This window comes from Buteo buteo, chromosome 14, assembly GCF_964188355.1.
Source record: "Buteo buteo chromosome 14, bButBut1.hap1.1, whole genome shotgun sequence".
Taxonomy (NCBI): Eukaryota; Metazoa; Chordata; class Aves; order Accipitriformes; family Accipitridae; genus Buteo; species Buteo buteo.
In genome coordinates, this window is record NC_134184.1 from 33,147,815 (window position 1) to 33,174,655 (window position 26,841).

General features: G+C 40.4%; 2 protein-coding genes across 2 annotated transcripts in view; one reads left to right on the forward strand and one right to left on the reverse strand.

The window, feature by feature from the left end:
- Positions 1-552: 552 nt before the first annotated feature.
- On the forward strand, positions 553-5,941 carry ALG11 (ALG11 alpha-1,2-mannosyltransferase). The gene is made up of 4 exons (XM_075046306.1): positions 553-640; positions 1,636-1,869; positions 2,588-3,519; positions 5,547-5,941. The coding sequence occupies exons 1-4, from the start codon at positions 603-605 to the stop codon at positions 5,816-5,818; spliced, it is 1,476 nt and encodes a 491-aa protein (XP_074902407.1). The 5' UTR covers positions 553-602; the 3' UTR covers positions 5,819-5,941.
- A 1,016-nt stretch (positions 5,942-6,957) lies between these two features.
- Positions 6,958-26,841, reverse strand: part of NEK5 (NIMA related kinase 5) — a 27,070-nt gene continuing 7,186 nt past the window's right edge. Inside the window, 16 exon segments of the mRNA XM_075046307.1 lie at positions 6,958-7,605; positions 8,025-8,139; positions 10,229-10,360; positions 10,556-10,679; positions 11,863-11,931; positions 12,747-12,827; positions 14,550-14,654; positions 14,759-14,842; positions 16,691-16,810; positions 17,154-17,220; positions 18,533-18,732; positions 22,124-22,257; positions 23,848-23,929; positions 24,018-24,218; positions 25,602-25,656; positions 26,775-26,841. The exon segment at positions 26,775-26,841 is cut by the window's right edge and continues 7 nt beyond it. Of these exon segments, the coding sequence (XP_074902408.1) occupies positions 7,356-7,605; positions 8,025-8,139; positions 10,229-10,360; positions 10,556-10,679; positions 11,863-11,931; positions 12,747-12,827; positions 14,550-14,654; positions 14,759-14,842; positions 16,691-16,810; positions 17,154-17,220; positions 18,533-18,732; positions 22,124-22,257; positions 23,848-23,929; positions 24,018-24,218; positions 25,602-25,656; positions 26,775-26,841 (1,886 nt within the window). The 3' untranslated portion in view covers positions 6,958-7,355.

A 26,841-nucleotide genomic window follows, 5' to 3' on the forward strand; every position in this document is an offset into this window, starting at 1 on the left:
GCCCGCCGGGGCTCACCCGCAGGCCTTGCCGGGGAGCAGAGGGGGGCCTCGCTCCTCAGGGGGACTCGCTGGCAAGCGGGAGAGGGAGGCAGGGCTGGAAGGAGGAGGACGGGCCGTCCCCTTCTGGCCCAAAGAGAGGGGCCAGCACTGACAGAGACAAAACGGGCGGCCGGGGGATGTGCGAGAAGAAAATGGCTGTCCCAGGGGAGGCCTCGGCCTCCTCACGCACCGCACCGCACCCCGGCGGGGGAGGAAGGGGGGGAGGAAGGGGGGGAGGAAGGGAGAGAAGAAGGGGAGGAAGGGGAGGAAGAGGAGGAAAAGGAGGAGGAAGAGGAGGAGGAAGAGGAGGAGGCGGCGGCCACACCACTCCCGCCCCTCAGGGAGCGCCGCCCGCTCGCGCCACCCACCTGACGCCGGCCCGGCCACGCCCTGCTCGCCGCTCCTAGCCCCGCCCCTTCCCCTCCCCTCCGTCTATCTCCGCGGGAACCAATGAGAGGGGAGAAAACGCCCGGCTGGTTCCGCCCCCCGCCCCGCCCCGCCCCGCCCGCCCGCCCAGCCGGGAGCCGTCCCCTTCCGGCGGAAAGGCGGCGGCGTTCTCCAAGATGGTGGCGGGAGGGTTGAGTCTGTGTGGGCTGATCAGGTACCGGGGCCGCGGGTGGGGCGGCGCGTCCTGGCAGCGGAGAGGGAGGGGACGAGGGGGAGGGAGAAGGAGACCCCGACCCTCTTCCCCGAGGGGAAGAGGCGGCCGGGCAGGGCGAGGCGGGACGGGCCCCTGCCCGGCTCCTCGCTCCGCCGCCGGCCTCGGGAGGGTTAATGTGCTTTTCTGCTTCCTCGTCCCGAAGAGGAAAGCGTTCTCTTGCCTGACGCCTCAGGGGTGACGCGTGGGTCGCCGTGGGCAACCCCTTTAGTGTTGGGCTAATGGCGTTTATCGTGACACGTAGCGCAGCATCAGAACCCAGGCTCTGGCGCCTGTGAGGCTCTGTAGGCCAAGAAGAGGCTCCTGTGAGAAACCTCCCGTTCCTGGGTGAGGAGAGCTGCGCGGGGAGGCGGCGGTGAGCAGAGGGGGCACTCCGGAGGTGTGAGGGGACGGGTCTGTCTAAACAGAGACGCTGCTCGGAGCTTTTCTGGGCAATCGACATAGCCCTTCAAGTCTCGGGGGAATGGAAGGTGCAGGTTCTGGGCCACGCACTGCGGGCTGGCCCAAGTAGCTCTGCACCAAAGCAGTTCATGCAAAGGCAGGCCAAACAGGAGCTTGGACTGAAGAAAACTCTCATAAATCTATTTAGAAATCTCTTCGCTAGTTGTGTTTTGCCAGACTGCTGAGGACATGCAACCTTTATAGTGTATAGAGCACACAGAGATAGACATGGACACATGGCACGAATAAACAATAATAAATGATTGCAAGGTAACAGTAGGAGGAAAAAAATCTTTGGCTAAACAATGTAGAATAGTGATTTTTTTTTTCCCATAATCATTGAAATGATACACAGACACCAATGATTTCTGAGATTAGAAGAACTCAAGAAACTGTTGAAATCCCTGTAGCTCTGTCTGAAAGCCCTTCTCTCTCAATATCGTACATAGTATTTCTTTAAAGCAGTTTTATATTTTAAAATTTCTGGCTTGTTTCAGATTGCTGTGCTCATTGTTAATCCCTGCATTATTTCTAAGTGGAGTTTTGTGTGTCTGCTTGGTGGTGCTGCTGTGGGGAGTACGGCTCTGGATACAACAAAGGAAAAAACAGTTGACCTCAGCAGGAAAAGATGGGAAGCGGCCATTGCTGGTTGCCTTTTTTCACCCGTACTGCAATGCAGGTGGTGGAGGGGAGAGAGTCTTGTGGTGTGCCATAAGAACACTCCAGAAAAAGTAAGCATATATGTTTATCAAATACCATATTTCATTCTCAGCTACTGGTGGTATTATTTATATGCATTTTGGCATTTTACATATTTAAATAGGTATCATTAATCTACTGGTCCTACTTTTTTTTTACATCCATGTTTCGCCTGGTTGCACTGTTCCGTTTCATCCCTTTACCCAGATTTTGATCTTTCCTGCTGTGACACCTCTCACTTCTTTATCTCCTTGGGAGAACCCCTCCTCCCTCTTCAGGTTTCCACTACTGATATGGAGCTTTGTGTAAGCGTAACTCATCAGCAGGTAACTGATAATCTTGGTACTTGCCTCTTGGTGCAGGAGGCAAAACAAGTTAGTGTCTAAACTGGTTTTAACGTTGGTATGTCCACTGGCTTGCAGAGTCTTCTGTATTTTACTCGTGCTATGCGCTAGACAGACATCTCCTAACGTAGGGCAAGGCGTTCTTAAGTCTGTAGAATAATACTGAGCTCCTTTTGTGTTTTACTCAAAAAAATATTCCCCAAGTCCTCAGCCATGTTTTTCAGCAGATCAGAAGAAACTGTGAAAGTATAATGAAAAGTATAGTTTAGTTAAAATCGTCTCAGAGCTAGGCCAGGCATTTGTTCTCACATACCTTTTGAGTAATTTTGAATGGATAGTATTTTAGTTTCACGTTAAAAAAATTGAAGAGAAGAATGTATGAAATTCCTTTTCTTTACTCTTGCAGGTACAGAAATGTAACATGCATTGTTTACACTGGTGATAGAGGTGCAACGGGAGAAGAAATAGTAGAAGGTGCTTTCAGAAGATTCAATATTAAATTAACTCATCCTGTGAAGTTTGTATTTCTAGAAAAACGCTACCTTGTGGAAGCTTCTCTTTACCCTCACTTCACTTTGCTGGGACAAAGTTTAGGATCAGTGTTTCTTGGCTGGGAAGCTCTTCTAAAGTGTGTTCCTGATATTTATATTGACTCAATGGGTTACGCCTTCACGCTTCCCCTCTTTAAATATTTAGGAGGCTGTCGCGTTGGATGCTACGTCCATTATCCCACTATCAGCACCGATATGCTTTCTGTTGTTAGGAATCAGGATACCAGGTTTAACAATGCAGCCTTCATTACAAGCAGTCCTCTTTTCAGCAAATTTAAACTTGCCTACTACTACTTCTTTGCTTTCATGTACGGATTGGTTGGTTCCTGCAGTGACGTGATTATGGTTAATTCTTCTTGGACGCTAAATCACATCCTTTCCCTCTGGAGAGCTGGGGCTTGCACTAGCATTGTGTATCCCCCGTGCGATGTTCAGACCTTCCTGGATATCCCACTGGAAGAGGAAAAGAGCACCAGGGAATATTCTATTGTTTCCATTAGCCAGTTCAGGCCTGAAAAAGATCATCCTTTGCAAATCAGAGCCTTTGCTAAATTGCTGAAAGAGAAGAGACTGGGGCAGCAGCCACCACTGAAGCTTATCCTAATTGGAGGCTGTCGTAACCAGCAAGATGAAGAGCGTGTAAATAACCTGAAACGTCTTTGTGAAGAGCTGGGAGTTAGTAACAACGTGATGTTCAGAATAAACATTCCCTTTGAGGAGCTAAAGAGACACCTGGCTGAGGCCACCATCGGCCTGCATACGATGTGGAATGAGCACTTCGGGATCGGTCAGTATCTCCTCAGCGTTCAGTCGCTTGTCCCAGCTGGGGACACTGTTGGGGAGGGCTTCAGTTCGCGACGAGGGCTCCTGGGTGTCGGTGTCTGCGTGCCGAGCGGGTGTCCAACTCCCGTTCTCCTCAGGGGCAGTCTAGCTGAGGTAGAGCCTCCAGCACCAATTCGGGTGACTGGGTGCTAGGTGCGACTGCAGTGCAAGTGGAACCGCCGTAGGCCTTGTAGGCCGTTAACTATGGGTGTCCGCTAGTCACTGAACAGGCAGCTGGTGCCGCCTGTGCTGCCCAGGATGTCCTGCCTGACCTCCAGCTACCACTCTGCGAGGTCGTGGGTTGCCCTAAGGTCCTGCGTGGGGTTTGCACCGGTGCCTCCCGTACCCAACTGGGCCTCAACGGGCAGCGGGTGCGTCTGTTGAAGCACCTTGGACCGTGCCCTGGGGGCTCCACTGGCTGCAGGGGTGGGGCTTGGACACAGTTCATGTGCAGACATCCATGCGTAGAGATTTTGATGGTGTTTCGGCTGCCTCAGCTGCCCTTTGGAATGTCTAGTACATGTCACAGGGCTCTAGCTGCTGTTTCGGAGGTGCACGTTTCCCACAGATCCCGTCTCTTATTTGTAAGCCCCGTGTCGATGCCACCGGGTACCTCCCTCGGTCATCTTGTTGCACTGGGCACCTGCGCTAAGGCATTTAAATCAAGTCCCTAAGTCAGTCGCTGTAGCGTGGAGCAGAGTGCCAAAGAGGAGCTGGCACCTGGTTTGCAATGTGCTGTCGTACACAATTAAGGTATTGGGCTCAGTTTATTGGGGTGAGTCGAGTCCTGACCTTGAAAGGGAACGCGAGGTTGCCCACCTGCTGTGAATCTGCAGCAGGGTAAGTCAGCAGCCAAGCAGAACGGTTGCCATACTTGGCTATAATGTGACTCTGAAGTGTCTCCCCGAAGCAACTGCCACAAAGTGGAAGTAATGGTTTCTCATATTTCCCCCTGCCACAAAACAGTTTAGTTAAGTAAATTAAAAAAAAAAAAGTGATACAATCACACTGTGATTTTGAATTTCAGTATGATTTCACCTTCATCTCCAGTGGCTTTTTACCTGTAAAAAAACATGTACCAAAACTTTGGAGCATTATTTATAGTTGGCAATTTTTGAGCTAAGGGGAACTTTTTAAAAATGAAATCAGAACTGGAAGAATCAGCAATTAAAGTGATTTCTAAGGTCTGTTCCAGAACTATGGAGGAGAACTGAAGTTGATGTATACATTATGTGCTATTCCTGTCCCACTGCTTTTGGCTGAGGAAAGCTTACTATCAGATTCCCATTTCATTAAAACTTCTTCCATCAAAAACACAGATGTAGTGATAACAATTTTTACTAGTTTGTCTTGCTGAGTTGTCAAAAGCTATAAAGATTTGTTAATCTACAAAATGCCGAACTTCTGAATATCATCCGATTGAAACGTGCACAGTCAGCTTTTCTCTCAGTATCTTTCTAAATGTTAAAAATCTTCAGTGTGGATGAGAAAATGAATACAGTTATGTTCAGCTCTAATTTTTAATTATTTTTTGCAGCTGCCACCACACCATAAAACCAGTGTTGCAGTGTTCTGTTACAGAGCAGAACAGAACTATGCAGTGTTCTGTCACAGAGCTACCTTCCATGTTTATCTTCACATTTGTTTCAGTATCTAGCTTTTTTCCCCACCAGATATACTGGTGATACAGTCTATCTCAGGTAAATAAAATATGTTTCAAGAACCACAACTTAACCAATTATATCTGATTTCTAATTTCAATTTTATGTGTTTAAGAGACACTGTAATTTCAGCCCCTAGGACTGAAAAGCTTAAATTTGTTTTTCTTATGAGACCACTTACTCTGTATTTTTCAAGCTGATCTAGAACGGCAGGCTATAGTAGCTTATAATTTGGGGTGAATTTTACTGTGGTTTTAACTTTCCAGTGACTTATGGAAAGCCAAAGTACATGATGTGCAATTCACACCAGCATGTTTTGTGTCTTTTACAGGAGTAGTTGAATGTATGGCAGCTGGCACAGTTATCCTGGCTCACAGTTCTGGAGGCCCCAAATTAGATATTGTGGTACCCTACGAAGGACATACTACAGGCTTCCTGGCAGAAAACGAGGACAATTATGCTGAGATGATGGCTTATATCCTCTCTTTGTCTCCTGAAAAAAGGTTAGAGATCAGGGAAAATGCTCGTCGCTCTGTGCATAGGTTTTCTGACCAGCATTTTGAAGAGACATTCCTGTTATCTGTGGAGCCATTATTTAAATAAAAGTATATTAATAAAAATGTATATGAATAAAATTAACTTTTTATATTTGACTATGGGTCACCTGTAAATATATCTAATCTATGATCCCTTGGTCCCACTCAATAAAGAGATTTTATTTCTTTCTGTCAGGGTATCTGCTTTATGTAATGGGCATTTTTTTACTGGGAAAAAAATTTTATTTGTTGATTACATGACAGTACAGTGCACTGCAAAACCCTCTGGATTCACAGAACCATCGTATTTCCTTGGTAACAGAACTACATCTGGATGTTCTTTTATTTATTGAATACTTTCAGTCTCCATCCATTTCATGACTCTTTACCTGCAGTCAGCACTTCTGTTTGATAGCTTTTGTACCCAGAAGATTTTTTTTTCCAGAATCTGTGGCAACTTTTCAATTTGCTCTTCCCCATTGTGTGGCAAAATTATATTATGTGGGATTTTAATTGTGGTTCTGGAGATTTCATTACCTACAGTGATTCCTTTAGGTTAATCATATGGTGGTTTCGCTAACTTGCTTTTTAATAAGTGTAATAATTGCACTTGTCTATGATCCTTGTATTAGCTATTTCCTCATGCCCTTTCACAGTATGACAACTTAATGGTATTTTTCCAACCCTACTCCATTGAAAGGTTTTCTCTTCCTAGGGAATAGAAGGGTCTAAATGAGAGGGCATAATTAAATGCTGTACAAATATGAACGTTGAAGCCCTAAACTACTGCTTATTATAAAACAGAACACTGTGAACAAAATGTTCAAAAATTGGACATCTGTTGTATCAAAAATGGAAAAACACAGTCCTTTTTTGAGCCATCAAAGCAGTATTTTATATTTTAGTGAACTAAGAGAAGGGCAAAAAGCTACTGAAATCAGACTTCAGAATGTGGTTTTCCCTCTATCTAAGCTTCACCTGGCTTATATGAAATTTTTGTATATGAAGAAATACAGTTGGAAGAACCTACTGTCCCATGTTTTATTAGGAATTGGGGAACACACAATTCTCATGGTGCTAATAAACCCTTTTGCAGCTACGACATTGAACTGCTGAGCAGCTGGTGACACTGTGTAGGGTCAGTACTGTGTAAATGCAACTGGGTTCTAAAGCTGTATTGGCAGTACGGAGAGATGAAAAGCTGGAAGAGCTGCTTAAACCAGGAGCTGACTGATCTAGGGAGATACAATATACTGATGAGAAGACTTTCTTACATGATACAAAAATGGTTAAAGAGAGTATACAACCACAAATTTCTCAAGCAAGTGTTGTCAGAGATTGCCCAGGTAGTTTAGAATAATAAAAAGTGCATTTCAGTCTGGATGAGGATTTTTCAACATTTAGACTTCTGAAAAGTAGCCTGTTTTTCCTTCCTTTTAAACAAAATCATAACAACCTTCTGTTATTTTTAATTGAGCATTTAGCACTGTTGAAAAGCATTTGATTTACTTGGCATTTAATGTTAGCTAGCCTTAAATTTTGTTACTGATGTGGCTGAAATTTCAAGCAAGTTAAAGCTTTGAAACAGTAATTGTGCTGATGTTTTAGGTAGCTCTTGCTTCCTGCTTGCCTTTTTCATTATGTGTGTCAGCACTAAATGACCCACAGTTATTTTCTAAATCATCATCAGATTTTCCAAGTAGTTTGTGAGGTAAACTCTCTTCCTCCTCTCTTTGTCCTTTATTTATTGAAAGGATGGGAGACTCCATGGTTCTCTCTGCTGGAGAAGTTGCCACTTTCTTCAGACATCCCTCCAGCTCATGTCTGAGTTCATCTTCAGAATCTTCAAAATTTCTGTAAAGTGAAACAAGATAATTATATCAATTAAATATATCTTTGCTACATCTACAAAGGAGTCTTTCTCCTCTCAAGGTCTTTGAGATTTTTTTTAAACCCTTTATAAAGAATGTACAAGTGACACACATAATGCAAACTGTTTCTTCTTTCCCTGTGAGATTGTTTACCTGTGTTTATAAAGTAAGAGAACAGGAGCTGCAAAGCCATGTTAATACTTCTGCATAACATTTTTAATGACAGCACAGGCATGTGACAAATTAGAGAATTAAAAGTTAAATTAGCAGACTCAGTAAAACAAGTGAGTTTTCTTAATTTATGAATTTAAAAGAACAGAAGAAAAGCTTTAGGTAACGCAACCTGCCATTTCATGGAAACTGTTCCGTTGTGTGCATTTTTTTCTGATGTGCTTGACTTACGTGTCTTTATCATCTGATCTTGGCTCAAGTCTGCCTTCAGTAACAGCAACAGCAGAGTATGTTTCTGAATCATCTGCATTGTTTTCTTTTGGAGGCAACATAGTTAATCTCCCTTCTGGAAGGGAAAGAAACATTCCTTTATTTGTATATTAGCCAACTATAAAAGTGTATGTAAAGTAATAGCAAGTAAGTAAATGCTTGGATTTTTTTGCTGCCATTCAAATTACAACAACGCAAATACCACACTTCTGTTATTCCTGATCACACGCTTTAGTCAGTGGTTTGTAACTTCCACTTAGTGGAACCTAGTGTGTTTGCAGACCATAACCAAAGGACTGTAAAAGTTAAGTAAGAAAGGTGATATGATGATAGTAGGTTTAAGTTCCCAATACAGGGATCTGGATTTTCAGTGGAAAACTTAGGGGAGTACTGTTTGGGAAAGAGTGAAAATTACTACTTGGATGTAGCTCTGGTTACCTAAAAAGGCTTGCTTTCAAAGACTGAAGGGCAACCATAACCTGAAGCTGGGAGAACAACGCTGAGTCGTTTCAGAATAAAGACTAAATTTTGCACGTGATCCAACAGAAATCTGTCGGTTTGGGTAACACTGTCCTCCACAATGTCAGCTTGAGTAGCAGGGCAGAACTGGGTATTGAGAGAGAGCCGTATTTTAATAAATGTAATTGATGAAAGCAACAGCAATTAGAATCCGTGTGTGACTTACTCTTGCTTTAGCCCTATGAACTGCTGACATTAGTGAAAAGTGGTCTGAATTTCATTTTGGGTTTGGTTTGGTTTTTTTTTAATGTGTAAGCAATAAAGCTTGTCTTAGGAATGGAATTTAGGTGGTACATTTAGGTGGTTTAGCCTTCTGGATGGGGCAGTTTTAAAAGAGCTCGTTATATTATAAGAAAATGTGTAAGTAAGTAAGGCATAATTAACAGGAGAGTGCTGACTGCACAGTTGCAAGTGAAAGATATTTCTCATGATCCATTAAAATTGTTGAAACTTGGCATGTGCAATTTAGCTGGCTTAAAAGTCCTGTCATCCAATTATACGTTCAGTAGATTGGCAATTGTGCATAGAACCACAATGTCTGGTTACATTTACAGCGTCTTTCTGTGGAAAATACTCTGGCTTTTTAGGTAACAACTTTGATGCAAAGTAAATGTCATTTCTAAAACAGTCTGTTACTTTAGGAAAGTGCGCTGCAGCGTGAGTGAGTTCAAATCAGTTTCAGTATCAGCTGTATTTTTTTTTTCCTTTGTGGAATACTCCTGAATTTTTTATAAATACTTGATCTGATTTATACTGCAGAGAAAAAATAGTTTGGACTATTTCTCACTAAAAATTTGTATCACCAATTGTAATGCTCAAGTAACTGCTTATTAAGCCTGGAACAGACAGGTGCAGCTTCATGGAGCAGCTCTGGCTTGCAAACTTGTTGGCTTCTTGGGGCTGAAAAAGCTTCAAAGAAGTTCCTGTTTCTTTTGTGCCCTATGCTCTTTCATCTAAGGCAGAATGAACAAGAAGTGGCATATTAATACTGTTCGGCTTTGTCTTCACTGTCCATGCAAACTCTCCAGGTTATTTCTGTGTGTCTGGGGTGTTGGGAGCACGCTGGAATGCTGGAAGTGCTCCTTGTTCGCAGCAAGCAGTCACTGGAGGTACCTGGCTGCCTGGCAGTACACGGACTGGTACTGTAAGAAACGCAGCGATGAGCCTCTTCCGAAACGGAGCAGCCCCACCACCGCCAGCCCGGCGTGAGCCTGCACTTGGGACTGTCCAGCAACACTGGTGTGGGGTGGGACAGCAGAACTCCACCACGCTCTGGGATGGCGTTGGCAATGGACTGCCCTAGTTCTTGTCTGTCATCAGCTCAGGGCCTGAGAAAGTGGTGCTGATTAGTTGCACAGACTGGTGTTTTCAGCTGTTGTTACCCAGGCCACCGAGTGAGTCATAAAATGCCGCCCTCTTAATACGCAGGAGCAGCACAGCATGATTGCAATATTAGACAGAGGGGAAAATGACGACTGTATTCTGTGGTTCAACACATACAATAACCTCAGTTATTATGAAACCCTGCAAAAGCCTGCCAGATCATGTGAACGTTCTGGTATGGAATTATTTTGGCAAAGGTCTGTAAGTAGTCTGACTGAATTTTAGCAGCTCCCTACTTTCACTGAAAACCAAAACTTTCTTACCAAGTTCATTTTCAGCCACAGTAGGACATACAGGTGTGACATCAGCATCAGCTACAAAATTCAGTAGCGTCTGAGGGGCTCCAGCTTGCCAATGTTTTCTCTTTTCTTTCATATTATCTATGTCATTGGACTCTAAGGGGAAGAAAAAGGAAGCAAAGTTACTCCATTTTTTCTAAGTAGATTTCAGTGTGATTATAATGTTATGTGATAGAAAGAGAGAGCTCATCAGATAAATTTGCTATAAACTTGCCGGGAGTTATTGAATTTACCTAACTCCTATGTTATTTTCAGGATTAATACTCAGCATTGCATTTCCCCAAGAAATACCTGTTTGGTATCCAGATAGTTCTTCCAAAGGTCCGTCTGTATGATCTTCATAAACTTCCACCAATTTCTGCTTAGGATTCTCACCATCCACGAAACTTAAAGTCTCACTGAGTTTATCTAGTACCTGAAAAAACAATAGGTTACTCTGGAAAGAGAAAATAAATATGGGACAATAACTGATCACTTCTCATGTTACTGTGTTTGCCAGACATTCTCAGGTATGCACAGGAAAACTGTAACAAAAGGTGAAGCAGCAGAGCTCAAAAGTCACATTGTGATTGGTTTATCAGAAGGCTGCATGGGGGTCTGCAGAGATGTGAAACAACAGAATGACAAAATAGTGCTTTATAAATTAAGGATATATATACTCGAAAGAAATTGTATTTTCGATGTTGCTGTTACAAATATTTAAAAAAAAATCAAATACACTAATAAAAATAGTAATAGGTAGCTATTACATGTTGATCAGCCACAAATGTCATTTTAATAAATGAAATCACATAATGTTGTCTGTAGTCTCACTTCCACTTTTTCTAAATAACAGCTGGTTCATCACAATATTATTCTTGCTTTGTGATACAATACTAGTGAAAAGAAACAGAAATGTACTAAGACAATTTACAAATCAAATTTGGCATTTGCAGACTAACTCAATTTTGAGATGAGTTCTTCCCCCCCGAGCCCAATTTACAAACCTAAATATCTGCACTTCATCTTTTACCATATGAAAGATTGACCCAGTGTGCTGATTTTGGTTGGGACAGAGTTAATTTTCTTCATAGTAGCTGATATGGGGCATATAGAGCTGGGGGAAGAAGGACAAAGGGGTGGACGTTCAGCATGATGGCATTTATCTTCCCAAGTCACCGTTCTGCGTGACGGAGCCCTGCTTTCCTGGAGATGGCTGAACACCTGCCTGCCCGTGGGAACTGGTGAATGAATTCCTTGGTTTGCTTGTGCGCAGCTTTTGCTTTACCTCTTAAACTGTCTTTATCTCAGCCCATGAGTTTTCTCACTTTTACCCTTCCGACTCTCTCCCCATCCCAACCGGCAGGGAGTGAGCAAGGGACTGCGTGGGGCTTAGTTGCTGGCTGGGGTTAAACTGCAACACCCAGATATCACCCAACTTTCTTCTAAGCAATTATCCTCTTGAAGAAGGTCAGATATATGCAATATGTCAACAGATCCTCAATAGGAAGCTTCATTATAAGAAAGGTAGAGGTAATGGAAACAAACCTTAGATCATGGAGCTACTGTCATGGTTTCAGATTACTAATGTAAATGCTTTGAATATAACTATAACATACCTCTGCTTCTTGAATGCTGTCTTCCTCAGGAACACATACATCTAAATTAATTTCAAACTTTACTCCTCCCTAAAGAAAATTCACACACTTCATTAATTTATTTTATTAAATAAAAACATTTAATTAAATGTTCACAGTTTCTATGGAACTACAAACTTGAAAATTATTCTTCTATTGAAAATAACTTTTATTTAATAATATTTTTCTTCTATTGGACAAGATCAGCGTTGAACAAATTGGACAAAAATAGACTTCAATAAATATAGTTTATGGATATTTTTGAATTATTAGATCCACTTTTGATTTTAAGGAAAGGTGTCTTTGATAATAATTTAATTCAAATCCTTGCAATACATAGAGTTGGTTCTTACAGCTGGTTCTCAGCCAGTATTAAAATTTGAATACTGTACTACTTCTGTGCAATATTTCACGAAAGATCTTTAGCCCACTTCACAATGATCTTATGGTCAGAAACCTTCCTGATATGTGCACTTTCATTCAATTCACATCCCCTTCTACAATTTAAAAAGCACTATAGTGTTCTATAACAAAGTGTTAAAAAATTAGCAGCCTGACTTGACTTCACTTACTTAATCTTTGAGTAAATGTGAGTTCCCATACACTACTAATGCAGTTTGATATAAAGATGAGTAGGTAGGGTCTACTATCTGGTAATATCTAAAGGGAGTTTCCCTCAAGTGATCAGAAAAGCTCATTTATTTTCTTAGTGATTCTGTCTTCTCATATAAACTTTTAAGAAACAGTAGACCAGCACTCTTAACTGACTCTCAAATAACTTGATTTCCAGAGCTACCATGGTAAAACAACCATTTGAAATGTACAGACGTAAGAACGGAAAAAAATACAACAATAAGGACAGATACCTTTGTGTTATGTTTCTTTTCTAAGATTTTTTGGTATTGCCTATCCTGGAGTCTGACTTGTTTAAAGTTTTCTTCCACATCCTGGAAGGAGAAAATAACCCCAACTTTAAAATACACTCTTTGGAACCAGGATATGTGTATACCCTGTAAAAAAAACCTTGTTTAAGTAGTAAATGTAGTCACTGACTTCCTTGTATATGTATCTGTAAGAATATTCCATTCGTTGCCTTATTTAGATTCTAATACTAAAAGACATAATAATTCTGGCTTATCTGGCAAAAAGAAAAGTAGAAAACCTTGCATAAAGTGCAAACCTGATTTTTCAAAAACCTATGTTTGCAGGATACAGTACTGCGTCAAGAAATAAATAATACATCTTTTATTTTTGATGATCATATGCAAGATGACTCAGGCTGATTTCATTCTGGAAAGCTTTGGAAGTGATGAAAATCAAGATTATAATGGAAACGTATGCCTGTAGAAAGTATAGCCATGTTTCACGGTATCTTGTTTTCTGGTAACACCTAAAAATATTTAATTACTCCTTTTCATATTCCTATGTCCTATGTTAGAACCTGTCAGATAAAAGCAAAGTAAACAATTGTATGCAGCTCTTTCAGTGATCTGCTGCAATTAGGGCACGTCCTCAACCTCAGGTGAAACCACAACAATTCACAGATTTTACTTTATTAAAATACCTATGCAGTTTCTTCAGCAGATGGACTGCCCATGAACTAAGGTGACATCAAGCAGGTGCAAAATCTAGTGTTTCTTTTTCGTTATCGTGCATTTCCCATGAAATCACTGGAAATATAATTTCTGTCCTGTCATGGCTCTGGCTGTCTATAACCTACTCTATTCTATCAAGTGATGTGTGAATTCACTTTAGTAAAAGCCAGATCCAGGGTCCATGAAAATCACTGAAGAGGATCCTACTACTATTGGCAGGTTTGGCCCAAGTTCCAGCTGCAAGAGGGAGCAATGTCTGTCCCCGGTTTATGTGGAAGTCTGCCCCTTGCTACTGAACAGTGTGGGAAGTCCTACACCACAGGAGGCAAATCCTGACTGGAGAATCCTAGCAGCAAGATCAGGGCTGTTCTCCCTTCAGAATAGACTGGGAATTTGCACACTGAGATTAATTTTCATAAATTGAGGCTTTCATTCATTTCACTTGAAGAAAAGTGGACTTCTTGATGCAGAACTCCATGTGGTCTGGAAACCTCATCTGGTGCTCGCAATGCCATTATTGCAATGTAAAAGTGGAACAATTCTGCAACTCCATTCCAGTAGCTGCTTTGGTAGTGTTTGATGAGAAAGAAGTGAAGGAGTACTGTAGCTGGAAAGCTTTGGCTCTGCCTCTTCCTCCCACCTCTCCCAAATTTTTGTTTAAGTAAGGACTCCACATAAAACTGGATTCTAACTTCCCACACAGTGCTACTCTGGGCTGTCATGAATTGCTGTTTATCTTCTGCACAGAATTCTCATAAACATTTGCCCTGTGAGTAGCTGCTTCTTTACTTCACTCAGAAAGCAAGGAAAAGAAACATACCACAAAATGAAATTAAATAAAAGTACATCCTAATATTTACAGATGAAAAAGAATTACTAAAACAAGTCAGGGCTTGGCCAAAGAAACTTTCCGGGCTATTCATGAAGGGAACCTAGGGAGACTTTCACATACGGTGTAAGCATCAGGTGAGATTTAAGCTTCACCATTTTTCAGATTTGTCACAAAGAGTGAATCAAAAACCCTGCGGGACTTGCATAAAAAGTTCTGTTTAGACTAGTAGATGGTACTGATACCTGAAGTGATTTTTCTTGTGTTCCAGCTGTATGCTTGGTTTCAGACTGGTCCTCAGCTTTCCCTTGCCTCACAAAATAGGTTTTATCTTGTATTTTTTTATTCTCCTAGGGAACATTTTTATAAAACATTCATTTCAATTTCTAATTAAATGTATTAGCTTAAAAAAGAAAAAGGAAATATGACTGTGTGTATGTTTGAGCTTTGTTACCTGGAGTACTCCTGCTCTAAATCTGAATGCTTTCATATCGCTGTGGTATTCTTCCCGAATTTTCTGCAATTGTTTCAGGTACTCCTATTAAAGAACAGTAAGGTAGAATACATATGTATTAGAAATACATACAGAAATAACACTAGCTAAACAAAATAGTCTATGGATATCAAAGAAAACAGATCAGTGTCCTTTGCCGCCGGTTTTAAAGATTGCTTGATACTTCCTATTAGAGGACATTTTGGAGTTATAACTCTTCCAGACTTCAACCTTTTTGAAGTTTTCTAAACTGTTTGTTGTGGTTTAACCCCAGCCAGCCACTAAGCACCATGTAGCCACTCTCTCACTCCTCCTCACTTCCAGTGGGATGGGGAGGAGAATCGGAAAAAGGTAAAACTTGTGGGTTGAGATAAGAACAGTTTAATAACTAGAACAAAATAAAACATAATAGCAATGATAATAGTAAGAAAATATAATAATAACAATAATAATAGTAATAGTAATGAAAAGGAATATAACAAAAAGAAATAAAACCCAAGAAAACACAAGTGATGCACAGTGCAATTGCTCACCACCTGCTGACCCATGCCGAAGCAGCAATCCGCCCCTCCCGGCCAACTCCCCCAGTTTATATACTGCCCATGATGTCCTATGGTATGGAATATCCCTTTGGCTAGTTCGGGTCAGCTGTCCTGGCCATGCTCCCTCCCAGCTTCTTGTACACCTGCTTGCTGGCAGAGCCTGGGAAACTGAAAAATCCTTAACTTCAGATAAGCACTACTCTAGCAACAACTAAAAAACATCAGTGTGTTATCAACATTATTCACACACTAAATCCACATAGCACTGTACCAGCTACTAGGAAGAAAATTAACTCTATCCCAGCCAAAACCACGACACTGTTTCATGCTAGCTTTTCTGTAGAATTGTATCTAAAAGAGCAAATTCCAAGAATAACCTAAGGACTGTCTGAGTAATGATGCTAGGGTTGCAATCCAAAAATAGAGGACTGGAAATTAGGAAGACAAAAAATTACATAATATTTATTGTATTGCAACCTGCTTCCCAAAACCAAGCAAAACCTGGTAATCTTTTCTTGGAGATGCTTCAACATTCCTATGCTTTGGAGAAAAAACTTCAAATTTGGCCAAAAGATAATTTTTGTGTTAAGGATATCTCTGTTACTGTTTTTATGAGAGTCTATCCCAATTTGCCCATGTTACAAATGGACAAATCTGTAAAATTTCGTTTTTTTGGCATATTTAGTACAGATTTTATGGAACTGAACAGCAACAAGCTCTGAATTTGTACATGACAAGTATGTTCTTATTCCTAAGTCTGACCATTATGTAAAGTTAATATATTCATATTTATTCTGGCTTTTTTTTATAAATCAAAGATAGAAAGATTAAACACAGTTGCATGTGTTCATGTAAGTAAGAAGTATCAGTTTGTTTTCTCTGTCACCCAAAAGCAAAACCAGAAAACCATATTGTTTCTGTATAAAATAATCTCCAAAAGTTATAACATACCAGGGAAGTAGTATGCATCACATACTACTATATCACATTCTCAGTGTCATAGCATGACTTATGAACAATTAATATACATACATGAATAGTACATGTATGACTGTTTTCTCTGATTTGTAACTGTGAGGATCTGTTGTCCTCCAATATTAGTTTGTTCAGTGATGTAACTCCTCTATCTCAGTAGAAGTGAAATCAAAATCAAGGCCACGGTTTCTGAAATGATTACGGACATCAGCTTTCATGCAAGTCTTCACCAGTTTATGTAAGATGGAACCAGAGGAAAACAGCTTATATTTTCCTACTGGTCAAATGGAAAAGAATCAATTCTTATGTAAAGAATACTACTGTCAAGGAGTGTAAGTAGACAGCTTTATGCAGCTAAGGAAGATATTTCATTTACCTGTTCTTTCATTTCATTCTTTCTAGACATGTCCTGCTGGTGTTTTTTCAGATGCTCTTCCTTTATATTCTGCTGCTGTATTTGGTCATGATATGTGTCAGCAGAGGATGGTCGCAGTCCCTATGGATGTACAAATAAATCCCAGAGCAAAGGAGTTTTCATTTAGAATCCTTTCCTTCAGTGCTCGCTCAATTCACTCACCCTGTTCCACTGAAGAGTGCAGTAGGGCAAGTGTGTATTTTTGGAGGAAAGTTATAGTAGAATTTTACATGGCTACAGTTTTTTATTAGAAAATAAAACCTCAAGATGAGCATTGCAGAGCAGATCAACGAATTCACTAGAGCAGAACTTTCTACCTGTCAGTGTTACAGTCTGCTGGTAGAAAGACATCAGTTCATCTTTTGGAATGTCATTCCTTTTTTTTTTTTTACAGATTTTATTCTGTGATTCACTATTTACTTACCAGCTGTTTTTCCACTTTAATCTTGTACTGTTGGGCTTCAAAATGCCTTTGAAGATATTCTGCATGCCTGAAACAAGAAAGTGATGTTCATATACTACATTTTATTTCAGACTCTGCTATCTTCTGTGCAAATCATTCTCTATAGGTTCTATCACATATGACAAACAGAGCTCTCTTTGTACAACATGAATATATAAATACGGATAAAATACATATAAATATGGAACAATGGTAAAATAACAAAAAGAAAACATATCCACTTCAGGCATTCCCCTTCCTATTGATTCAGTTACATTAGCCTTCTGAAGGGTGCAGCAAAGTCCTTCTCTACCTTTTATTTGATAAATGGTATGTGAAACTGTTAATGAAAATAAAGTTGTTTTTCCAGATCCTCAAAATGAGTGAAAATTGTCAGAATGGAGGTTGTATAATCAACAAATTTTCTTTCTCCTCTGTGCCTAAATCTGTCAGCTTAACTTTGTATTTACGTAGTTTTGTGGTTTCTAAACACTCACCTCTTTTTCTGGTATAAAATACCAGCAGTCATTTGTAAGCCCCCTGATTTCTATTTATTTCATTTCCTACCTTCACAATTCACTTGTCCTCCAGGGAGACAAACTGAATTGACTTTGTCCTTAAATAAGGCACTGGAAACTCAGCTCAGACAAGATGTTCTAAACCTGATGATCCTTAACTGAAATATTCTGAACATTGTCGTTATTGAATGAAAATTAATGATTCAGTCAGGAAGGATCCCAAAGTAGGCAGTATTAAAAATTCTTTACCTTCCTTTCTCAGGGTTTTCAAAGCTCATCCACACCTAAAATGGCCAATCATGAACGGACTGGCAATGTCTAAAGTAATAAAAAGGCTGTACTTATATTTTGTAAGAAAAAGGCTCTGAAGTAAACAAACTGCTGGAGAAAGGGTCTTTATATCTGAAATCAAAATATAAGCCCTGCAGGAAAAAAACATTTTCATAGCCTGCCTCCCACTCTGTTCCCTCAAGTGGAGAACTGCTTTTGGTCTTTGTATTGTTCTGATCCTGGTGGGAAGGAAAGACAATGTTTAGCCTTTATATAATCAGAAAGTCTACAAAAAGCCTGTGTTTTACTTCTCACCCAATAAAATGCTGAGATTTGGGAGACATTTTGACAATGAAATTTCAGACACCAGGACAACACATTCAGAAGGAACTTCTGGATAGACAGGAACAGGAGTTATGTTTTTGTGCAATAAACTTATGTAGAAAAATTATCAAAGACCAAGCAAAGAAGGAATTCTACTGAATGAGCCACATCCGGTGTTACCTACTCAGGAAGACTGATAACTCAAAACATGCATGACAGTTCACTACTAATAGAGTGAGAAAAGTTTACCAGTCGGGTGGTGGGGGTGGAGGTGCAACTTGTCCTTTTAGTTTATAGTATTCCTCAACTCTCTGGCTGACGTGAGAAAGGTCATAATGTGCATTTGCTTTCCTCTGCAAGTTGTCAAGCTTATCATAGTAATGACCATAATGGCCATGTACTCTAATACTTTCTGGCCTTTCTGCCATCTTAAATCTGGAGCTCTGTGGCTGAAAATATAATAAAATATGTTAATTGACCTGTTCTCACTTGTATCAGTACAAGTTTGAATTAGCTTCCTGTCCTTCTCCCCAGTCTGAGTTGCACAGTAATATAGTCTACAATATAGTTACTCTAAGTTTTCCAAATCCTTTCACATGTAACCTAGAAACTTCCTAATTTCTCAGGGCATATGTCATCTTACCATTTTCTTTTCCTTTTCCCATGTTCCATCAGCTCCTGTCATTAAGCAGCAGCCCATACCATTGTACGAGTCAATCAGCATGGGGCTTTGTACCCTGTAGCGTCGCTGCCCTCAAGTCCCTTCATTGTTCTGAAGCTTTAAAGCACTGAATTCATTCAAGGAGAATCTTATTTTGACATGTGAGAGCAAGGGGAATCTGGGATGTAGTTTTGGGCAGCATACACATTGACTGCTGCTTTCAGGAGAGCACTGTGCTACTTCATGTCACCGTCTCTTTGATTATCTGCCTGTGGGAGCTTGCCTTTCATTTCTCAAAGTCCTTACTATGATGAAACATCCCTGTATTTCTAATTTGTGACAAGACTAGCTTTTCCACTTCTTATAAGAACAATGGAGAGAAGGTGATCATCTAGCTGCCACTGCATGATCTAAAAGAAGTGTGGCAAGACATTCACAAACTTTTCCATGGTTGGAGGCTAAAAACCACTATAAGGTATATAAGAAAAATGCTCAATGTGGCTTATTTTCTTACATAAATTAAAAAGCATCTAAGTATCCCTTCCTCAGATGGTAAATACATTAACTCTTCTTCCCTGTTTTCCTTCTTAGAAACACTGAAAACAGGCTCATCTACCTACAGTAGAATATAAATTCATACCTACATAAGAAGAAAAATTTCCACTGACAGTAATGTTCCCAAGGAAGAAGTAACCTCAAAATGTGTTCATCCCGTCCCACGCTGAAATAAGTTTTGCAGTGTGGTATCCAGCAGCATGGCAATTCCAAGCAATAAGGAGAACAAATCAAGCCAAATAATGTAAATGTAATGTAATAAATGTAAAAGGACTGAGAACTGTGACCAATGAAGCAGGTGCCCTGGTGACACAGGCCATGGAAAAGGCTGAGGTACTGAACGCCGCCTTCACTTCAGTCTTTACTAGCAACACCAGCCTTCAGGAATGGAATCCCAGTCCCTGCAACTAGGGGGAAAGTCTGCAGCAAAGAAAATATACCCTTGGTGGAAATGGATCAGGTTAGAGAATACGTAAACAGACTGGACCAACGTAAGTCCGTGGGGCCTAACAGGATGCACCCACGAACACTCAGGGAGCTAGCAGATGTCATTGCAAAGCCATTCTCTATTATCTCTGAATGATCACAGCGGTGATTGGGAGAAGTGCCTGAGGACTAGAGGAAAAGAAATGTCACTCCTATCAGGAAGGAGGACCCACAGAACTACAGGCTGGTCAGCCTCACCTTAATGCCTAGCAAGGTGATGGACCAACTAATCCTGGAAACCATTTCCAGGCACATGAAGGACAAGAAAATCATCAGGAGTAGTCAGCTTGGATTCACCAAGGGTTAAGTCATGCTTGACCAACTTGATAAGCTTCTATGATGACAAAACTGGGAGGAGTGGCTGATACACCAGAGGGTTGTGCTGCCATCCAGAGGGACCTCAACAAGCTGGAGAAATGGGCTGACAGGAACTTCATGGAGTGCAACACGGGAAAGTGCTAAGTCCTGCACTGTGCACCAGTACATGCCGAGATTCACCCAGCTGGAAAGCAGGTTGGCAGAAAAGGACCTGGGGGGCCTGGTGGACACCAAGTTGACCATGAGCCAACAATGTGCCTTTGCTGCAAAGAAGACTAATGGTATCCTGGGCTGCATTAGACAAAGTATTCCCAGCAGGTCAAGGGAGGTGATCCTTCCCCTCCGCTCAGCACTGGTGGGGCCACACCTGGAGTGCCGTGTCCAGTGTTGGGCTCCCCAGTACAAGAGAGACATGGACATACTGGGGAGAGTCCAGCAAAAGGCTACAATGGTGATTAAGGAACTTGACCACTTCTCATGTGAGGAAAGGCTGAGAGAGCTGGGACTGAGCAGCCTGGAGAAGGCTCAGGAAGAATCTTATCAACATATATAGATACTTGAAGGGCGGGTGCAAAGAGGATGGAGCCAGGCTCTTTCCAGTGGTGCCCAGTGACAGGACCAGAGGCCATGGGCACAAACTGAAACACGGCGGGCGTCCCTCTGAACATCAGAAAACACTTTTCACTGTGAGGGGGACTGAGCACTGGCACAGGATGCCCAGAGAGGTTGTGGAGTCTCCATCTTTGGAGATATTCAAAAGCTGTCTGGACATGGTCCTGGGCAACCAGCAGTAGATGACCCTGCTTGAGCTGGGGTGTGGACAAGGTGACGTCCAGAGGTCCCTTCCAACCTCAACCATTCTAGATTCTGTGAATCCTGAAGCAACACATTCAAAGTATGACACTACACAAGTATCCCTGCAACCGTGCAAACTGCTCCATTTGGGTGCTGAAAGAAATGTGGGAACTTTCCAAGTGTTAATATTAGAGCACGTATTGTAGATAAAAACGCTGTGGACAAAATTCTGCCTTTGATTACAGCAGTGCTCAGTGTAAGAAAACTTAACCAGCATCTCTGGATTTGCATTGGATATGCACAAAGGTAACTATGAGGAAAACTAAGTCCTATATTCTGCATAGGTCCAATATTATCCATAGGTAGTGCAAGTGACTGCTTGAGGGCTGCAGTTCTAGGAACCCCACAAGACTCCACCATCAGTTAATCCACTGTAACTGCAATGTGCAATTACTGCTGGGAGCTCCCAGATCCTAAATATGCTTTGTTCTGTGTTCACCAGCATCCAACACAGTACTACATGCTCTTGAAGATAAGCATAAAGGTATGAAGTGATGCCAAGTAAGAGGCTGAAAACAGCATACAGCTGATATCCAGCCTGAGGAAAGAAGGAGGTGGAAAATAAGTGAGGGACACAGAGAGAACTGAGGTTTTCTGCTGTAGGGTTTGATCCCAGTTTGTTGTAATAGTATCTGAGACAAGGGCAGTGGGTACCAGTGGTTTTGCCCATACATGGGCTCTCAGAAGGGTTGAGGTAAGAGGATCAGTGTATTTGCAAAGCATGCCTGACTCCTTTTGTTACGAAGGACCATACTGAAGCAGCCAAAATTCAGTGTTTCCCACTTATGCTTTCTAAAACACCTCTTCTGAGGCTTCAGGAGTGCTTAACTGTCTCCACTGACTTAGTGTAGGCATTAGGCTGAATTTAATACATCTTAATGAAGCCTTTTAAAGGATCTTTTCTAAGAGCAGGAATTTGCCTTCTGAAGATGATTAAATATTACGAGAATGTGGATGCACAGTACCTGAAAAATAGGCTGTTGCTCTCTTGAAGGAGATTTCCATTCATTCCTTTGAAATAGTTCCTGTCTGACAGGCACCACCATTCCAGATTCTGGAGGAACTTGGTCCTGGACTCTCCTTTTTTGAAGTTTATGTGCTTTTTAAGAATAAAAGATTAAAAGGTTACCTTTTGTGCCCTCTACATGATTAATGATCATGTAGTTGCAAACCACAGTAATGGTGCATACAGCTAACACTGACAGTCTGGGCTAACAAACACTCCTTATGTCCTTTCATCATCACCACCACCACCACACTTTACACTTCCTAGGGACTCTGCTTTTCATCCTTCGAATGACATGTTTTTGAAAACATCATGATTTAACACAGTCATGTAAAGTGGATCTTATTGATTAGTTTTGCAAAGAAGCACATTAAATAAAAGGGAGACCTCTATAAACTAGAATGCTGATTTGATGCTGGTACCAAAAACAGAAAACAGGCGGCCTGATTCTTAGGCTCAGATTTCACTGGAGGCTAGGTGTCTATCTGCTAAGGCATTCCCTTTCTAAACCTAGTCCTCAGTATTCTACAAACCACTAGACAATGTTGTAGTACTTGTGAAATTTGGAAGGGTGGACTGCCAAGGGAAAAAATTAGCTTATCAGTTCCCCATGTAGGAGAATAAAAGTACACACCATTCCAGTTTGGTCAGTCAGTATTCTGCAAAGACCTTATCTGCAAAAATGAAAAGTAGAGTCCTTGCTAGGATTAAGTAGTTTCTAAAGGAGTTCTAAATTTTTCCTGTGTAATGACTGTTAGAGTATCATGTCTAGAAGAAAAAGTATATGAAAATTATGAGTATATGACCATAGATATTTTTTAAACTGCCTAAGTGACTTAGGTGTCCAAATTGCATTAGACCTGAGGGCAGATAAATCACACTGAAATTTGTTATTTACAAAACAATACAGGTTCCCACACTACTGAAGAACTTTGGAGGGGGGGGAAGTCCACAGCATAGTTAAGTAACTACATAGGTTTATTTTCACAAATGTGTTTAAACTACCTTAATACCTCCAATGACAAATTTGAGAAATAATTATGATATACTGAAGAATACAAAATTAGGAAAAGGTTATGCTGCCAGAAACATCAGATGTTTAGCAATTCATACAGAGATACCATTTAGTCTCATCCGTGTTTTCTAAGAATCTGCACACACTATCTGATCTATCAATGAGCACTAACACAAATAGAGTTCATTGTCTCTCACAATTTAATCTAATTTGTAATATTTTGTAAAATACATTTTTATTATTTTGTAAAATACAGTGGAGCAAGTTTTGCATGATTTTTGCACATAGCTCAGCAAAATGAAATAAGGATGTTTATTCATGTGACAGACCTAAACTGCATCTAGAACAAAGCCTCTTAGTTTTGTAAATTCTGTTCTTAAAAGAATTAAGATTAACATTTCACCACCTTCCTATGGCAGCTTTTCTAGCTGAATGTGGCTAATGAGCAGGTCTTAAAGTTGCCTTTTCCCAAACAGAACAGCAATGCACTGTCTGGAGTGAATGTTTCTGCTGCTGCAGTTCTGTCCTCTTTTTATTTTCAACTTTGTGTGAAACTCTTGTGTCCAAATGTGCCTGAAAGACTGCTGGAGAAAGTTATAGCTCTCAAGTACATCATAACTAACAAATGTTAGTGTAGAACTAATGTTAAATAATACTATTATCATTACCTTGTATCGGCTTGGCTCCAGTCTGTGACGGTGAAGCCCTTTTTCTATGTATCACAGTGTCACTGAGTTCTTCCTGTGCTATCTATAAGCAAAAAGGTATCTGACAGAACTGTTTGTACTACTTTGATATACATTTTTTCTCTCAGCAAGCAGCAGTAAAAGGTACTCACCTCAGGGGGCAAATACCTGAGAACAAGGTTCTGCAAGAAGGGCTTCCTTAGAATAGAGTTGACAGATGGACGATCTTTTGGAGATATATTAAACAACTGGGAAATTAATATCCTTAGATCATATGAATAGTTGGGAGACACGGGGTGAAAATGTCCTCTGCAGATCTTCAGCACCAGCTGGTGCAAACTATTGCCTTCAAACTTAATCAATGAAAACAGTAAAAAGAGGACAGTAAGTACCGCTGGTTGGAAATGAAGAACTAGACACTCCAACTTGAAAAAAGGTACTGGCTGACAGAAGCCCTGTGCTATGCAATCTCTTCACAAATCCTTTCTTGCTATCCATAGTTTGTTATGGAAAATTAATATAACCAAATCCCTGACCGTATTTTCTGGTTGTGTTCTCCTTGTTTCAGTTGCATGACTCAGCAGGTCCGAAAGCTTTTATACCTGGAAGAGTTTAATTCACACTCTGCTGTCATATGGTAGCAATTTTTCCAGAATGAAATATGATTTATTTTGCCAAAAGCTGTTTAACAGAAACCTGCATACACAGTATCTTCATGGTGTTCAACTTCAAAATGTCACTCAACACAACTTAGCCTCTGCATTCTGTGTTGTTTCAGAAACTAAGGTACAATCTGTTTTTTTTAACAACTGATGCCACTCAGGTAACTCAGCCCTCTCAGTTCAGCAAATCTCTTAACAGGTCAGCATCAATATAGCTTTAAGGGCCTTAGACAGGCAAAACTAATTTTGAAAGCAATTTCTTTCTAAAATTGCCATTTTATTTACTTGAGTATTTTGAAGGTGTTGTAACCAAAATTTGCCTTAGCTTCATTCGCATCTCCTGTCTATATCAGCATCTAGTCCCTGCCTTCAAATTAAAAAAAAATGGGCAGCAATACAGAATAAAACAGCTAATATTCATAAGAAGTAATATTAATGTTTTATCACTTTGTGAAATGTGGAATTTTCCTCAGCAGCATCCCCTTGCTCTCAGCTCAGCACAATTGCTCTCCCTATCAGTGCTGCTCTGCCTTCTTCCGCATCCAAGCTCAGCAAAAGGTCAACTTCTGCTGGGCCCAGCAATCTGATCCTTTTCCTGTTGTCGGGATTAGTCTGCTGGGTTCCCTTCTTCACATAATACTCACAGGCTGACGACAATACAGCTTCCTGAAGATGCTATCTCAGTTATTTTCCAACATGAATGTGCTTCCAAATAAAATTAAACCTTTAGGAAAATGTTTTAGGAAAATGTTTGGCTTTAACTCTTTCCATTGTTCATCTGCCTTTTTTAAAAAGTTTAGTACTTATTAAAGAGTAAATGTATGTTCAATGCATGTATACACACACACACAAATATATGTAAGTTGTAGAAGTTCAACATAATACACTGTATTTTAGTATGCACAAAGCAGACACAATATGAAAAATTAAACGCTAGCAGTCATTCTTTAATATCAATAAATCAGCTGAAAATAATTCTACCAGCTGACTGAATACTATTATTACTACAGTTTTTTCAGGCTGTCCACTATCTTTTTTAATAATATGATAATGATCTGATTCTACCGTACTTACAGGATGCTTTAGTGCACATAGCTCATAAAGTACACAGCCAAGAGACCAAATATCTCTGTGAATAAAAAGTGATTACAGCTTCAGGGAAAAGACTATAATATTTTCATACATGTAATCAATACCTCTTCTCAGCTCTCAAATTTATTAACATTATTGCATCACAGATTAATATTGGTGTAACTTTTAATTTTTCTTAAGATGCACTGAAAAGAACAACTAGAAATTTCTTCTTTGTTGTGATACCAATGATTCTATGGTACCTAACTAGGTACTGTCGTTATCACTGGAAAAGGCACATGACATAAAGAGCACCTGCTTAACATTCCTAGTAGGATGAAGGGCAAAGGGATTTCTGGCTGACTTGACAGTTAAGGAGACAATAAGGGAGTAAACCTGTGTGAATAGCACCTTAGGGCTGAGATGCTGACCTGGGCTCCAGGATATTTGGTGTTGATCACATCCCACACACAGAGAAGTGTGTCCAGCTCACTCGGCTCCTGACTTTTCAGTGCTTCTCATCTTGTTATTTTGGTATTTTGTGTTAAGCCTGAGTGAGCCTTTACAATTCTGAGACCTATTTGTCTTTCTTGCAGGTGGCTACTGCAAAGTTCCAGAATTGCCAATCTAGCAGCTTTCATTTTAGTGTATTTTTAGAAATCACAAATGAGTGCATCAAAAATTCATAAACTTGGAACTGAAAAGATCCATACTTGCATTTGTTATTACACATTGGAAACACAGAAAGAAATTTAGTATTTGATGGAGAACCAGATAAAGCAAAGGAAAAAAAAATCATCTATTTTACATTTCATGCCACTACTAACAAGGAGTATTAGAATGAGATTAAACTTTAAGTTTAAAGTACAAGTCAATTTATAAAAACAAAAAATATAATTATGTTAAGCATGTAGATGAATCACAACAAATTCATGATTGCTATACTCTGGACACTGTGAGTCAAAATACAACTGACAGTGTTGTACAGTACAACATAGTTGTTGTATACGACTGATGCACCTAATTATTGTACGCAATAATATAAAACTTCACAAAAGGTGACACACATGAAATTCCTGACGCCCTGAAGTTAAACCATGATATATTACTAAAGTAAATTCTCACGTGCCTGCATGCCCTTATGCACAAGCGTATGAAGGAAAGACAGACACTTACGTTTTATTGTTATATGGTCGATTTTCACAGATCTCAGGTGACAGATAATAGGGAGTCCCTACACAGG

What these genes read in the sequence shown, in the direction of transcription:
- ALG11 (XM_075046306.1), top strand. Translation starts at nt 603, where the DNA reads ATGGTGGCGGGAGGGTTGAGTCTGTGTGGGCTGATCAG. An exon ending in AGTCTGTGTGGGCTGATCAG is followed by an intron (nt 641 to 1,635) that starts GTACCGGGGCCG and finishes GGCTTGTTTCAG; the next exon opens with ATTGCTGTGCTCATTGTTAA. An exon ending in GAATGAGCACTTCGGGATCG is followed by an intron (nt 3,520 to 5,546) that starts GTCAGTATCTCC and finishes TGTCTTTTACAG; the next exon opens with GAGTAGTTGAATGTATGGCA.